At 34.6% G+C, this 16,334-nt stretch overlaps 2 protein-coding genes across 2 annotated transcripts; one reads left to right on the plus strand and one right to left on the minus strand.

The window, feature by feature from the left end:
* Positions 1-1,248: 1,248 nt before the first annotated feature.
* LOC128854769 (endoplasmin) lies at positions 1,249-5,263 on the plus strand. Its single transcript, XM_054089146.1, has 5 exons — positions 1,249-1,493; positions 1,604-1,693; positions 1,937-2,019; positions 2,552-3,828; positions 3,920-5,263. Exons 1-5 carry the CDS (start codon positions 1,454-1,456, stop codon positions 4,821-4,823), a joined length of 2,394 nt encoding a protein of 797 aa, XP_053945121.1. The 5' UTR covers positions 1,249-1,453; the 3' UTR covers positions 4,824-5,263.
* Positions 5,168-8,266, minus strand: LOC128854770 (uncharacterized). Its single transcript, XM_054089147.1, has 5 exons — positions 8,112-8,266; positions 7,711-8,056; positions 6,363-7,650; positions 6,074-6,296; positions 5,168-5,734 (listed from the first exon to the last, which is right to left on the minus strand). Exons 1-5 carry the CDS (start codon positions 8,148-8,150, stop codon positions 5,585-5,587), a joined length of 2,046 nt encoding a protein of 681 aa, XP_053945122.1. The 5' UTR covers positions 8,151-8,266; the 3' UTR covers positions 5,168-5,584.
* Positions 8,267-16,334: the final 8,068 nt, after the last annotated feature.

The following is a 16,334-nucleotide window of genomic DNA, read 5'->3' on the forward strand; positions in this document are numbered from 1 at the left end:
TGTCGATAAAAAAGAAATTTAAATTTAAACAATTAATATGAAAAGGGTATAAGTTTAATACTACACATAAAATATGATTGAAATTAATGTCAAAAAACTACTTTAAAATATGATTATAATATACCTATGTATGTGTGCGTATGTGTATATATTAATATGCATACAAATTCCAACTTATTAATAAAATTAATTGTTCAAGCAATTGTAAAATTAATAAGCCAACAAAAACAGTTCAGTTATGCTTCGAGTGTGGCGAACCGTGCAGGTTCTTTTCATAGCAGGATGCATAAAACTGACCTAAACATTAGAAATTTAAACTTAGAAAAGACAAAAGAAAAAAGGGTTAAGATTAAAAATTACAAGAACATGGTGATACATTCTTCGAAATATTGCGTTTATGATAAGAAATAATCAGGCATTATCCTTAAATCAAAATGCAATTATGACAAACAAAAGTTTACTTCAACACTTTTAACTACCAGGAAAAGAAAACAACAAATGACAGAATGTAATCGTAATATTTAAGCGGTAAACAAGAGAACAAAATAAAATGTAATAAGAATGTACATGAAAATACTGAAATTAACATGAACAGTTAGAAGGGAACCAATAAATTGAGTCAAAGATCTAATTAAAGTATGAGAAATGAATAAAATCGATTTTCAAAAAAAAAAACATTTAAAAGACATTGTGTGTTTTGCTGCTTATGCGCCTTTACATGTGAAAAGTGTGGTAAGTACCTATACGAATATAATTTGTGTGTATTTTTGGATGTTGTCAACTAAATGGGTTAAAATGTTCCATAATTATATTGATACCTAATTTGCATTATTTATAACTAAATTCATATCAGTTCAATCAATTATCGAAATGAGCAATTGGTGGTGAACCGTGCTAAATATTTACATGATTTGGCCCAATCAGAAAACGACATTTGTAGCGGCTCTCTTTCCACGTAACAGGGTTGCTGTGTAACTGATTCAGCGTAAGTTAAGTAAAAAATATTTAACTTGCACAAGTTTGTTTTGGAAGCCCTACCAACTAAAATAGCTATGTAACGATTCCATTTATTTGTCAAAAACAAATTGAACACATCTGCTCTTTGGGTGAAATCAATTCAAAGTCGGTGTTTGTATAAAATTTAAGAAAAGGGCCTTGAAACAAGTTACCAACGCAAGAATCAAATTTTTCTTAAACATGCCAAAGCAACACTGCGAACAACTCATCCAACTAAACTGCAAAATTTACCAACGAGAGCCAATGGACGCATTTTAAGCTCTGCTGATTTCGATTTATTTTGCAGTTGGAAAGTGAACAGTTCAGTTGAAATATCCAATTAAAAAAAAAAGTTACTTGTGGAAAGTATTTCTGCGAAGAAATTCCAAAGTCATTGGCTTTAAGTGCATTTTTATTTTATTAATATCACCTCCTGGAGGATTGTGTTACAAGTAAAATGAAGTATTTTTTGCTCTTGGGTTTGCTGCTTTTAGCAGGTTAGTTTTCTGCTCTCATATTTGCATATACCGGCAAGTCATAGATGTGTCTAATTTGCTTATTTTGTTAAATTTGTAATAATTTTGTTGTGGTCGTTCTTTGTTTCAAGGTGTAAGTGAAATTTTAGCGGAGGAATCTGCAGAAGATGTTGAGACCATCGATCTTGATTTGGGCTCTTTCAAGGAAGGTTCGAGAACAGGTAAGGCAGAATACAGTTATGCACATGTATGTGTACGCTTTCAGTATTTCCCCCCACCCAACTGCTATCAGCTAATCTGCATGCCAGCTAAAAGCAGTTCGTAGCATTTTGTACACGTCACATAAGCAATTTGCCATTTGACCGGTAATGGCGATTACAATACTCAATACATACAGATACAGATACATCTTAGTTTTTTAAAACATTTCCTCTCTTAATTTGGCAAATTTTACTTTTCTACAGATGCCGAAGCACTCAAGCGGGAAGAAGAGGCAATACAATTGGATGGCCTAAGTGTTGCACAAATGAAGGAAGTGCGCGAGAAGGTAAGTTAACGTATATATGTATGTATATAATGACGTGCGTTTGACGGTTTCCGCCCCTTTCGAGATTTAAGTTGGCCACCCGAAAAAAATTAAAATGATCTCTATAAAATTTATTATATGTATGTACATAAGTTGAATTGTTCTTGGGCGGCGATGAATTTGGCTTTATAATGTAACTTCCATATTTACTTTAATAATGGTCAGAGTGATGAGTACATCTTGGAACATAAGAAATCCAAAGATTAATTAAGTCTTCAGTTTGATTTGAGGAATTTTTTTTTTCAAGTTTGCCAGTTTTTCGCCAATCAAATTATAACCATTTTTAACTAAAAACATCTCGGCAAACTGCAGCCTGAAAAAGGCACATGCCCCAATCCAATCCAGCTCTATCCTGAGCTTAACAAGAGAACTGGGTCTGGATGAGGTACTGCGATGAGCAGAAGCAGAATAAAATCTATCTCTATCTATCTATCAAAAAACATACAAGTTCTCGAATTTTTAATTAAATTAATAAGTTTTCTTTTATTAATAGGCCGAGAAATTCACATTCCAAACAGAGGTGAATCGCATGATGAAGCTCATCATCAATTCATTATATCGCAATAAGGAAATCTTCTTGCGTGAATTAATATCCAATGCCTCCGATGCCATCGATAAAATTCGCCTGTTGGCACTTACGAATAAGTCCGAATTGGATAGTAATCCCGAATTGAATATACGCATTAAGGCCGATAAGCAGAATAAGGTGCTGCATATAATGGATACGGGTATTGGTATGACACATCAGGATCTTATAAACAATTTGGGTACAATCGCGAAATCGGGTACTGCCGATTTCTTAGCTAAAATGCAAGATGCCTCCAAGGCGGATTCTGGTCAAGATCTTAACGATATGATCGGTCAATTCGGCGTTGGCTTCTACTCAGCTTTCTTGGTTGCTGATCGTGTAGTTGTTACTACCAAACATAATGCTGACAAGCAGTACATTTGGGAATCAGATGCTAACAGCTTCAGCATTGTTGAAGATCCACGTGGCGATACACTCAAACGTGGCTCCATCATTTCTTTGCATTTAAAGGATGAAGCACAAGATTTTCTTGAAGAAGACACTGTACGCGAATTGATCCGCAAGTACTCGCAATTTATTAATTTCCCAATTTTAATGTGGTCGAGCAAGACTGTTGAGGAAGAGGTCCCCATTGAAGAAGATGCCACAACTGAGAAACCAGAAAAGGCAGAGGATGACGTAGAAGATGGCGAAGAAGATGCTAAAGTTGAGGAAGAAGCTGAAGACTCTGACAAGCCAAAGACAAAGAAAGTATCCAAGACTATCTGGGACTGGCAATTGATAAATGACAGCAAACCAATTTGGACCCGTAAGCCCGCCGAAGTCACTGAGGAAGAATACACTGAGTTCTACAAAACACTTACCAAGGATAGCACAGAACCACTAACGCATACACATTTTGTTGCTGAAGGCGAGGTAACATTCAAGAGCTTATTGTTCATTCCTAAAGTGCAGCCTTCCGAATCATTCAACCGTTATGGAACTAACGCCGATAATATCAAATTGTACGTACGTCGTGTCTTCATCACTGATGAATTCAACGACATGATGCCCAATTATTTGAGCTTCATTCGCGGCGTTGTTGATTCCGATGATCTGCCATTGAATGTTTCACGTGAAACACTGCAGCAGCATAAACTCATCAAGGTCATCAAGAAAAAGTTGGTCCGCAAAGTGCTTGATTTGATTAAGAAAATCGACAAAGATAACTACACTAAATTCTGGAAGGAATACTCAACAAAGTAAGTGGTTAAATCTATCTAACTTACATCTACCTAAGAATTTTCAATTTTCATTCTGAATAATTAATTTTTTATTATTTTTAAATTTTAGCATCAAACTTGGAATCATGGAAGATCCTAGCAACCGTTCCCGCCTCGCCAAGCTATTAAGGTTCCAATCGTCCAATGGCAAAGGCGTCACTTCGTTGGCTGAGTACGTTGAACGCATGAAACCAAAACAGGAGCATATCTATTTTATTGCTGGTGCCAATCGCGCCGAAGTGGAAAAATCACCTTTCGTTGAACGCTTGCTAAGCAAAGGCTATGAAGTTCTCTATCTTGTCGAAGCTGTTGATGAGTACTGTATTTCTGCGCTGCCCGAATTCGATGGCAAGAAATTCCAAAATGTTGCCAAGGAAGGCTTCAAACTGAACGAATCGGAAAAGAGCAAATCCAAGTTCGAAGAATTGAAATCAGCATTTGAACCTCTCGTAAAATGGTTGAATGACGTAGCGCTGAAGGATAAAATCCAAAAGGCACAAGTCTCTGAGCGTTTAAGCAACTCCCCTTGTGCACTGGTTGCTGGTATGTTCGGCTGGACCGGAAATATGGAGCGTTTGGCTTTATCTAATGCTCATCAAAAGTCAGATGATCCACAACGTAGCTACTACTTGAATCAAAAGAAAACATTGGAAATCAATCCTCGCCATCCTCTAATTCGTGAACTTTTGCGCCGTGTTGAAGCTGACGAAGCCGATGACACTGCTAAGGATATGGCTGTGATGATGTTCCGCACGGCAACCTTGCGATCGGGTTACATGCTGCAAGAAACTGCTGATTTTGCAGACACAATTGAAAAAATGATGCGCCAATCATTGGGAGTGCCATTGGAAGAAGAAGTAGAATTGGATGATGATGATGATGAAGATTCTACTGCCAATGAGGAGGATAACGATGACTCAAGCGAAAATACCAGTAACACGGCGGAGGATGATGAGGTGCACGACGAGCTCTAAGTTAGGGAAATTTAGTTTTTAGATAAAGCATACCTATTTACTAAGAATGGCAGACTGATTTCTTTTTAGTTTGACCGCTCATTTCATTTTGTTGGCATTGTAAAAGAATGTAAAGGCCGATAGATCCACATAATTTCCTTTATACTATAAAATTGTAAATGGTACAATATTATTTATTAATGTGATGGGGAAAAATGTGTTCACGCTAAAAACGGCCGCACACATACATAGATCATGTACTACCTCTGCCGTCTCAAAAACTGTGTTTCCATTTAGAGGGCGTATATTGAATGCATGCATTTACAAAGACACACCTATCACGTGGGCGGAATTATAGATTTAAATAAGTTTCGTAAAATAATAGAAATATTTTCTATTTGTATTCAATTAACAAAAATTCAAAATTTAATCTACAATAAAATATTTCAGATATAAAAACTGTTATAGTAATTTTCTTTGTTGGATTACGAAAAATACTGCAATTTCTTACATACAAGGATGAAAGTAATGCTTTACAAATAGTGGTAAGGCAGCTTAAGAGAATTGCGGAATGAACGCGTAAAATAACATTAACAATTTAATAAAAGGCTGTGGTTTAACGTTTTTCCAGTCTTATTTTTGCGAATTATAGTGTCAACTATTAGAATCAATCCCGATTGGACCAGAAATCTTAAATTTAGACTTCTCTTTCATCCTAAGCTAATTTACCGTATGCTTAAAAATAATGGAGTAACAAATATGTGTATATGCCAGGGTACTTCCTAGTGATTATCCTCTACATCCATATACTGCATGTACTTTTGTTGATCGTTTAATCGCAACAGTGCATCGTTATGGGAAAAGTTGTGCTCGTCCTTGAAAATGTTAACGAGCCATACTGGCATCAAGGCGTTGGCGAAAAGTGCAGAGTACTGGAATGCAAAAATATATTAGAAATATTCAAAGAATACATAAATAATGCAGTACAAGGAAAAATCCGTTAATCTACGGCTCATAACTCACTTCAATTATCATAGTTTTGTGTCTGTTCATAAACGCAGTATTGTACTTCGCTGCAAGTCTTGATTCTTACATTTTTAGTTTCGGTTTCTAGCATCAACAACGTATTTACGGCGCTGGCTGCTGTAGTACTGCCAACGCTAGTATTAAAGTACTTTGATTCAAATATGCACTTGCACAGGACTTTTTTGTTAATTTGAAACGTGCAACGCAACTATAACACTGCGTTTACGAACAAACTTTTTATTTACCATAGACGTTCCTTCAGCTTCATTTTCGTAGACTTCGCCGAGTTTATTCATGATTTTTAACTGTTTTTCATTGTCGATCAGTTCAATAACCGAATAGTGGTTAATGCCATTGTAGCCAGTCACTTTCGGCTTAGATCGCAGCTTAGTGAAAATATCGTCAAGAAGATCTTTGTATTTTGGAAAAGTGCTCAAAATGTCATCTGCAGTCATATGATTGAGTGATCTGTAATAAAAACACATAGACTTACATTTAAATGGTTAGATAAATATGACATATTCATGTACTTACAATATTTTTACTTTTTTGGGTGCTTGCAAAAGGTCTTCCAATAACACTTTCATTTTTCTGTTCACTTTCATCTGCTCCTTTTCTCTACGCTCATTATTAGCTATCTCCTCGGGTGTTGGATACACAATGCGCATTATGCCACTCGAACAATTTGTCTCACTCTTTTTAGTTTCTTTCACTCGCGACGACTTCGTCGGTTTTGGTTCTTTCTTCTGAGGAGCGATTAATTCTTCAGGTTTCTTCTTTGTCAACCATTTACTCATGGATCGCTGTTCCTGTTGCAATGTTCCACGTTCATTTTTCTCTTCTCGCTTGCGTTTTTTCACTGACAATGTCAATTCTGCTGATCCAATTTGTGTTTTAGGAGCAGCCTTAGTGGGCGTTTTTTCAATGAAATCGTCGCTCTCGCCATCAGATCCAAAACATTGCAGCATGGTTTTACTAACTGCCTTTGATTTCTTTTTGTATGTAGGAGCCGATTCCTTGTCTTTGTAACGCAAAGGTACCGCCGCTGGCGAACGATTAGAACGACGCAATCTAGTGATTTGGTTATCAGTTTTGCATTCATTTTTACAAATTGGCGACGTGTCATCCGATTTCTGCTTTTCTACTTCGGCACCAAATTTCACGCTCTTTTCTTTCTTCGTTTTCACGTATTTTTCCAAATTAATATCATCTTGGGACTCTTTTATTTCATCAATATTTACATTTAAAATTTCCTCTTGCCCGTCGTTCTGTTCTATATCTAATAAAAGTTTCTCAGTTTTTTCCTCACCTCTTTGTACAAGTTCATATTTAGTTTCGGTACCATGGTAGTGAACACGACGACGCGATCTCGCATTCTTTTCACTTTTATTCAAATTGCCTTTTTCAAGAGGAATTTGCGGTAAAATTACATCTGAGCTGCTATATTGCTCCTTTGACTGCTGAGGTTGACGAATTTTCGTATCTTCCGTTGAACAACCATTAGTTACTGTAGCGTTTGATATCTCTGACTTCTCAACCATGTTAGCACTAATGTTGTAATCATCTTCACTGGAGACTGCAAATATGTCATCTTCTTTGTTTATGGGTTTAGGTGTGTAAACTGGCAAGGTGTATTCACTTGATAATTTCGGCGAATATCGATCCTCGTCGTCAACATCGGAAATATCATGATCAACATTGGCAAGATCCGAGTTTTTACTCCCAATCTTTGATGGCACGTAAGGCGAATTAGTAATATTGGGTGTGCTCGATATCGGTAGCGGGTTATATTCCAAATCATCGACAGTACCAGTGTGACAACCTAATAAAATTTAGATTATAATTAACAAATTTATTAATATAATCAATCAGGTTGGTTTACCATCTCGGTTTTTCATCCGACGTCGAACTAAAAAATCCAACGCTAATGTGTTTTCTTTTCTTCCAGGCATTACATGACCTAAACAATCTAAAAGTGTTTTTAAAGGTGTTGAAGAAGTTCTAACTTCCACGTCGACTTCATCATTTAGTTGAAAGCTTTCCTGCACAATTTTATTACGACTCCGTGTCTTATCGGCTAGATTATCAAGTAGCTGTTCCAATTGTGCATTGAAATTTCGCCAATGTTGTTCCTCCAGCCAATGAAAACCTTGTGGTTTTTTGGTGTTTAGGTCATCATTCGCTGAATAGTCTGCCTTAAGTTGACACACAATTCTTCTGTCTTTATACTAAAGAATGGATTTGAGGTTTAGTTAAAATTATAGAAAACAACGCTTGGCTCACCTCACGCAATTCCAAAATGCATGAATTTACAACGCGCATTATTTATCACAAACACAATACTTTTATTGCACCTTTAATAATGATTAATAGCGTTTTAATAAAAATAGCGCAAAATTCAAAACAACACCAGTGTTGATTCAGATGTGACTTGCGCCGATATATACTTGTTATTTACGCCGATAAATAAAAAATAGTTACCCGAAATAAAAAGGGAAAGTATCGGGAAAATTTCAAATAACTTTTATGTTTTTATTTATTATGCAATAATATTTCGATAACGCGCCATGATTTTCTTTTTCAATATGCTGAGGATTGAGCTCTCACTTTTCGGAAAATTATCCAATATGGACAGTAGTACGATATTTGGGTCATAAAAATAAAAATATATACTTATAGAGATAGAAATGCCTATTCTAAAAGAAGGAAAGGCTAGTTTCTGTCCTTACTAAACTTTACATACAAGCGAACAATTAATTAAAATTGAATTTGCGCGGAAAATTTGTTTTTTGGAATCAATCCAATTCATAAACATTGAATAGTTTGTAAGATCAGACGGTAGGATCAGTAACGGACGGACAGAAATTTAGTCGTAACTTATATAGAGAAATATATATGTAAATAAATACTCAGAATGAGGAGAATAGTCGATATATCCTCGTAGATTTATTCATGCTAACGGTAACTAGAGCAAAAATTAATATATTTCAATGAAACTTGGTATAGATATTAATCTTTGCTCATGGTAGGCTGGCCGAGATCGATTTATAATCACACCCGACTCTTCTCATTTTTCTGAGCATGTATATGGACTATACCTATCTCGATTTCTTAATGGATGTATGTCCGGCATAATTTTTCAAAACAGCAAAACCTACAAATACAATACAGGTATCCCTCGTATAACGCGATAGTTACGTTCCAGAAGAATTGCGCGTTATGTAATTCCGCGTTATCTAAAACATAGTTTTCATATAAATTTGGGGGTTATGTTCCAATAGGTTTTTTTTAAATAAAATACATACAAAATAACAGATGCCCATATATTTCAACTCAATACTAAAGTTCAGACTTTCTTATACAATTAAAAACACATGATATGAATAATAATACATATGTACATACATATTTCAAAATTCAGAAAACAAAATTTAAATAATTATGTGCACATTAAAAAATTTAAAAACAAATTAAAGGTTTATTAAAAACTTTATTGTTATTCTTCAAACTTCATATGGTAATTAATCTGTTTCACTGTCTTCAAAGATCTTTGCACGTGGGCGTTTTGGGGGAGCAATAGCTTCATCAGAAGATATTTCTTCAACATATAATAGTTTTCGCTATTGGATAAGAAACTAGTTGTGGGACCTTGTGGTTCTTCTACTGGTTTTATAATTGCTATCAGTTTTTGGTGGGTGGTTTTTTAAGCTCCTTTTCAATTTCGTAATAAGGTGCTAGATTAATATCTATTTCCCTTATTATTTTGCTGGATCTCTCCAGCGAAGGATCATTAGTTGTAAAGAAAGATTTCATTTTCTCAACCAAACTTAAACCCTCTCGTATGCGCTTCAGAGTGAAACTGGGAATTGATTCACAGATATCTTCCACCGAAGTGACGTCATCTTGTGCGAGATTTGAGACGGATGGAGATTCAGTTGTTAATTGAATTAGGTCTGTTTCGGTGAGGTCTGTACCTTCATTCATAATTTCATAAATGTCATCTTCGATCATATCGTCAAAGCCAAATCGCGTAATATCGAAACCGCGTTGTATAAGACCGCGTTATACAAGGGATACCTGTACATTGTTTTCCAAGTCTACTGCTTTTGTTCCGAATTTCATTCAATATTTCATCGACCATATATAGGCAGTTATCGATAATAAGTAGAGTTTTCATCGAATATATGATTTTTGCAAAGCCATTTTCATTAGAGCTGTGCAGTGATTCATCATCAAACGAAAACAAAAATGATAAGGATTTTCGTTGATTTTTTTTTCGCAGACGGTGTTGTGCACTTTCCTCCATATAAAAAAATTGATAGGCTATAAAACTGTCTACCGAAAATTTTCTGGATATTAAAAAATGGGTTTAACATTTTTACGAACCTCTTTTGTTTTTTTTTTGGCAAAATTTTCCATTACTACCACGATATATTTGAATGGGTGGCGGAGGTGGAGGGGGAGTGGCACCACCCACCACGCCCATTAGAAAGAGCAAGGCCACCATTATAACTCTGAAAGTCCCAACCTCCTGGGTCCCTATAAAACCCCCTGGAGAAGTTTAATGATAAGGTTTTTTACGACCTCATTTGCAGTATGTACTGAAATACAGTTGAAGAGAAGTGAATACAGCAATCGTCAACCCAGCAAGCATTTAACTCAGGTTTTTATTTATTTTTTATTATTATTATTTTTTTTAAAGCTTACATAATAATAAAATTATAAATAAACTCAAGCAAACGCAGCGCTGGCAGCAGAGGCTTTCGGCTGGCTGGTGATGTGTGTTGGGTCAGATACGACGGAGTAGGTCGATGTCCTTCATATATTTGTAAATTTTTTTAATGATATCTTCAGTGGCATCTTTTAAAAGTAGAAGAGGATCTGTACTGCTGAAGTGGTGATGCCTTTGAGAAGCAAGTTTTGGACAGGATACCAGTAGATGATGCACACTGACAGAAGGGGCAGGTGTTGGATGTATTACCCTGTAATAGGTGTACGCTTGTAGTTATGGTTTGCCCAATACGGAGTCGTGTATATGGAGTAATGTGGTTGGTGGGTACCGATAATGGATAGGCAGGTTTTGTACGTTTGAGGTTAATATTCGAGTACTGGTGTTTATAATACGACCATTCACGAAGTAACTTAGTTTGCCTCTGTTCATGAATAAGGTTTTATAATTCATAGCACTTATGAAAATGTTGTTTTATTGTAAAATTTGTAAGTGCCGCGGCGAAAATTTGAGCTAAAAATTGTCTGATTTTGCACTATTTCACTATTTATAAAAAAAAATTTTTGTAACATGTATATTCGAAATCAAAAAAGGGCCGCAGGCGAAAATTTTGACAAAAAATCACGCGATTTTTATTCCAAATTTTCAGTATTTGTAAAAATATATTTTTTTGTAATAATCGGCTTAACCGTCAAACACCAACAGATCTTGCAAAATCCATGTAATCAATTGTCAACTAATCGTATATGTCATTGTTAACCACTTGTTTTTAAATAATATGTATATATATCTTCTAATTGAGCTTGGGGGCATTGGCCCTTCAATATCACTCTCATTCCATCGTTTGTAAATCAAATTACTTATTGTCTAACGACAGGTGTAATATTTTATGGAAGAAAAAAAAAAAAAATGTATATATATTCGAAACTAAAAAAGCGCCCCTATAAATAATAAAAAATGATAATAAAAGAATTGTTCCCTTTTGGTTGATTGGGTTTTCTTACTTCGCTTTGTTCTTCTCTCTCACACCGTTCGTTTTACAGTTCGCTCCTCACATTTATTCTGCACGGTATTACAAACGTTTAGAAGAACATTTGTAATAACAGAATTTTAATAGAATTTGGAGTATTATTTAGTAAAAATAGCTTTAAATCGAATCTTCATTTAATAAAGAATGTTTATAAGTAAATATTGTTACTTTTCTGTGTTTGTATTTAAGTGAAATAAGCATCTGAATACGGCAGTTTTTCAAGCTTATGCAAAAAATAAGTATTTTTAACGTTAAATATTGCTATTAATTCTTAATTGTAATTTATAAAAAGTACTATAAATCAAAAGGCTGATATAGTGCCTACATTTGCGTGTTATAATTTTTAAATTCGGGCCACGCACTTAGACATTATAAACAATTTTATCGTGGTAGAAATGGAAAGCCAACGTTTTTTTTTAATTTCTGTCCAAAGTTTGAAAATCAGATTTATATGGTTTTCGTTACATAATGGGCTATATTTTTATAAAAAATGAATAAACATTAAACAAACAATCGAGAGATAGTCGAAATTGGTCGAAATGTTATGCATTTAAAAAATGGCTAAACTTTTTATTATTATCAAAATTTGGATGGAAGGTTATGGGAGAGGAAGCGTGTTGGAACGAGCAAGGACCCAACATTCTAATTATGAAAGGAAATAGTTAAGTTTTCTCAGGACCGTATTTGGTGATAGTCCTAAAATATCGTTGAAGATGTATTTATATCGCAATTGTTAGCCAAGTAAGTATTTAACTAAGGTTTTATATTTCATAATATTTATGAATATAATGTTTTATCGTAAAATGTATATGTGGTTATCTTTTAAAAAAAAATGCCGTTGGAGAAAATCCACATTTTTTTCCAAATTTGCACCACTTATGAAAATATTCTTGAAATAATCGAATAATGCCACTGTCTTCCAAAGATCATAGCACTCAATCAATAGAATTCTCCTTTCTCTTACCTCAGTATTATACAATGGATTCCCTGCCGCTTTCGTAAGGTTTTTTTTTTTTATATTTTCTTAAATAAATAGTACTAAAAAAATGTTTCACTTCAATTGTCATTAGGCCCAAAAACGCAACCGGTAGCACATCGGGCAAAAGCAAAGAAATGTTGCTGGCGACATTTAAAGCAATACTGCCATCAGAACAGCCACAGGATGCTTCCCTTGCAACTTTGCTATAGCGAGGTTTCTATGCTCCCAGTTAAGGAGCATAGTAAGATGCTCTGCAAACAATTCTTGCTGGATTGTTGCGACAGGAACGATTTCTGCAGGTACTTACTGGAGACTGAGTCACCATCCAAGCGAGTCAGGAGGCATCTCTGAAACTACTGGACCAGACTACTGGGAGTTTCTTACCACCTTCATAGACTCCCGATCCCAAAATGCCGCCATCAGAGTCTTTCCGCATTGCAGATGAAGAGCTTCCGCCTTACTTTGCCATATTTACGTTTAGGATATTGTAGTAGGTTAAGCTCCTACCTATCCTACATACTCAACATATGTCTGGCATGTGAAGGTATCTCGTACGATACTAATCACCTATTTACATGTCCCCTTAAACCCACTCACCTAAAATACCTCTCCCATTGGACCCAACTCGTCGAAACAGTATGTTTACTGGACTTGCCATTTGAAGAGATAGACGATGCCGCCCGGTGGCTACACCATACCGGCATTGCTTGATGAATATGAAATACCTATGTAAATAGCCGGTTAAATTTTGCAAACCGTCAAATTTCTGACTTCTTCGCGACCAATAATAATAACAAATTTCTGAGTTTCATTGTGTTTTTGAGAAAGTATAATAATTTATTGGGTTATATTACTCTTATCAAAAATAAAACTAATTTTTAGAGTTTATTTGATCGATTTTAAATAATGAATATCTTGTGGATTGTTATTTTATGATTAGAAATAATCATTATTTTTTTAGTCTTAAATTTTTCATCAAAAATAATGATTATTTTTGAAGATTTTTTTTTTTATCGAAAATAAAACTAATTTATTGGGTGTTAATTTTTCTCAGAACAAAACACATTTTGTAAGTGAAAATTTTTCGCTCTGGCATAATAATTTTTTGGGAGTTGTTGCTTTTTTGATCAGAAGAAATCGTCCTTATTTTTTAAGTTGCTTATTTTTCAGTAATGCTCGACTGATTGATTGAATGATTATTGATTGAGCGAAAATAAAACTAACTTCTTGGGCGTTAGTTTTTTTCTCTGGATTAAAAATTAATTTTTGAGTTTTATTTTTTGGCAGATCGAAAAAATAAAATGGCACACCTCACCTATATCCACCTCTCCCATTGGATTTTCGGTTTCAGCGACCGATTTAACATAGGAATTGGATGGCATTGAATAGGAATAGGATTCCTGAAAAAAAGGAAAACAATTATTTGTACACCAGTATAATCCTTAAAATTTTTGACTTCTTTTAGATAGAGAATAATAAAAAAATTGGGGTTTAATTGAAAACACAAAATAACATTCCGTTTGGGTGTAGCGAAACATATCGGAGGATTGCTAGTGCTTAATAAAAGCTAATTGAATCTATCTCTTTCATACATTAAAGTTTTGTCGGATTTCAGTCATATAAGAAAAAACAAATCTAATTTACAATACAATCGAGTTCGATCAAATGATTGCAGTTTTATATTTAAGTTAATAATAAATCAATAATTTTATATGTACTATTTTAATAATACTAACAAACAAAATTATTTTGAAAGTGGTATAAGGTTTTTCTTCTGGTATTATTTATATTACATTTTATATACATACATATGTATATATACCATATATTTATATTATATATTACATTTTATTATCTAGCAACAAGTTTTATGTCGATAACAATAAATAATAAAAATCACATTGCTTTGCCAAGTTGGTGTAAATTTTTTTATATGTATACCTTTCACTTTTTGTATTGCACTATTTCGAAATATTAACACAAAAATCAAAAAATAGAAGTAAATGTATTTTTATGCTGAAATAAAACCACTTTTATTAGTTTGTGATTTACATTTCTTAACCCATTCGACTCCATCATTCTTGAGAGCAATTTCGTGTTTATCGGTTTACCAGCAGCGATTTTTCTGGCCGTAATGCTAATGGTAGGGTGGGTGTTTGCACAAAGTGTGATGAAATAATAACTCATATGTGGAACATTTAGAGAAGCACAGATATTCGAAAAAAAAAAAAATTTTTTTTTCCGAATTCAGCAAGACGGTTGTAAATACCTCCTTAATCAAAAAGTTCCCAGAATATATTCGGAAAACTCAAAATACAAATTTATTCCTCAAAACAGATATTATAGTCTTCAAAATACTCCCCATCAACTGCAATGCCATCGTTTGATCCAGTTCTGCCGTCTTCGTTTTTCCAATACTTCCTTTCGGCTGTTAAAACGAGTTTCCCGTAGGGTGACTCGATTAAACAGAAAACAATCGCAGGAAGCCATATCAGGTGAATTCGATGACTGTTGGGTGATGGCACTGTGCCACTGTGCGTTATCAAGGTGCAAAATCCCCCAGTGGTTTTCCCAGAAATCCTTTCTTTTTTGGCGAATTGCTTCACGTAAACATCTCATAACGCCCAAATAATAGTCCTCATTGACCTTCTGATCTTTTGGCAAAAATTTGTGGCGTACAATACCGTAAGTTGTAATCCATAAAATCGTGAACATAGCTTTCTTTTTGACTGAAAACGACTTGCTTTTTTTTGGTCTAGGTTCATTCGAAGCGCTCCACTTACTCACCTGATGTCTGGATTGCGTGATGTATTCATAAACCCAAGTCTCGTCTCTAATAATGAGGCGTTTGATAAATGTTGGGTCGGATTCAGTCTTGGAAATCATGCCTTTGGCGATATTCGATATCAAGACGGTCCCTTTTTTGCATGTCTAATTCTTTGGACCAACTTTGCAGCAACACGGCTCAATGTCCTGAATGGATGCATAAGCAATGTTCAAATCCTCTGTCAGCTCTGTGATGGTTTTTTGCGATATAGGTATATACCGGTTTAGTTGATTAAGGATTAAAATCTTAATATATTTAGTTTTTTTCGAGTTTTATATGCTTTTATCCCATAGAGAAACTAAATTTTTATAAAAATATTTTTGGCATCTAATTTATTTGAATGAAAAAAAAAAAATGAAAAGAGAGTAAGAGTTTACAAACGTCAGAAGTGCTAAAAGTGCTTCTCATGGTTCCGCTGTACTATATTTTTATCTTGCTTTTGGTATAGGCACATATGTATGTCTGTCTATCTTGATCCGTTTATTACTGTTCAAAACCATTATGTAAACAAAATTATAATTGCCTCGGGTGTCAGTGCGCGGATGGAAAAATCGGACTCGAAAGGGTTAATTCAATGTAGGTATTTGAGAATATTTGTTTCAGGTGCATTAAGAACAATGTTTAGCTATATATATCAATTGTGAAACAATAGAACCTGAGATTGAGGATAACCAGTGCATAATCTACATGCATGTGTATGTATAAGTATATATATAATACATTTTCACAACTTCAAAAAATTTGGCATTTCGTTAACAGGGTAGGTAGGTCAAATGGCTGAAGTGCCAGTCTGGCACTCCCTAAGTAGCATTAAATCGCCGTTTTGATACCATTTTGAGACCTCCAACGGGCAGATATCTATAGTCAACTAGAGCTGTAGATGTAATGGGGAAGATTGATGGAAAGTGGCCAGCACACTCTCACGGAATGGTCCGCCACGG

The sequence above is a fragment of the Anastrepha ludens genome, chromosome 2, assembly GCF_028408465.1.
Source record: "Anastrepha ludens isolate Willacy chromosome 2, idAnaLude1.1, whole genome shotgun sequence".
In the NCBI taxonomy this organism is placed as follows: Eukaryota; Metazoa; Arthropoda; class Insecta; order Diptera; family Tephritidae; genus Anastrepha; species Anastrepha ludens.

Bases quoted from the DNA above. Each gene is read 5' to 3' on its own strand.
- LOC128854769 (XM_054089146.1), top strand. From the start codon at position 1,454: ATGAAGTATTTTTTGCTCTTGGGTTTGCTGCTTTTAGCAG. The intron at 2,020-2,551 runs GTAAGTTAACGT...TTTTATTAATAG, and splicing joins TGAAGGAAGTGCGCGAGAAG to GCCGAGAAATTCACATTCCA. The intron at 3,829-3,919 runs GTAAGTGGTTAA...TTTAAATTTTAG, and splicing joins TGGAAGGAATACTCAACAAA to CATCAAACTTGGAATCATGG.
- LOC128854770 (XM_054089147.1), bottom strand. From the start codon at position 8,150: ATGCGCGTTGTAAATTCATGCATTTTGGAATTGCGTGAG. The intron at 8,057-8,111 runs GTGAGCCAAGCG...TCCATTCTTTAG, and splicing joins GCATTTTGGAATTGCGTGAG to TATAAAGACAGAAGAATTGT. The intron at 6,297-6,362 runs GTAAGTACATGA...TTTTTATTACAG, and splicing joins CCCAAAAAAGTAAAAATATT to ATCACTCAATCATATGACTG.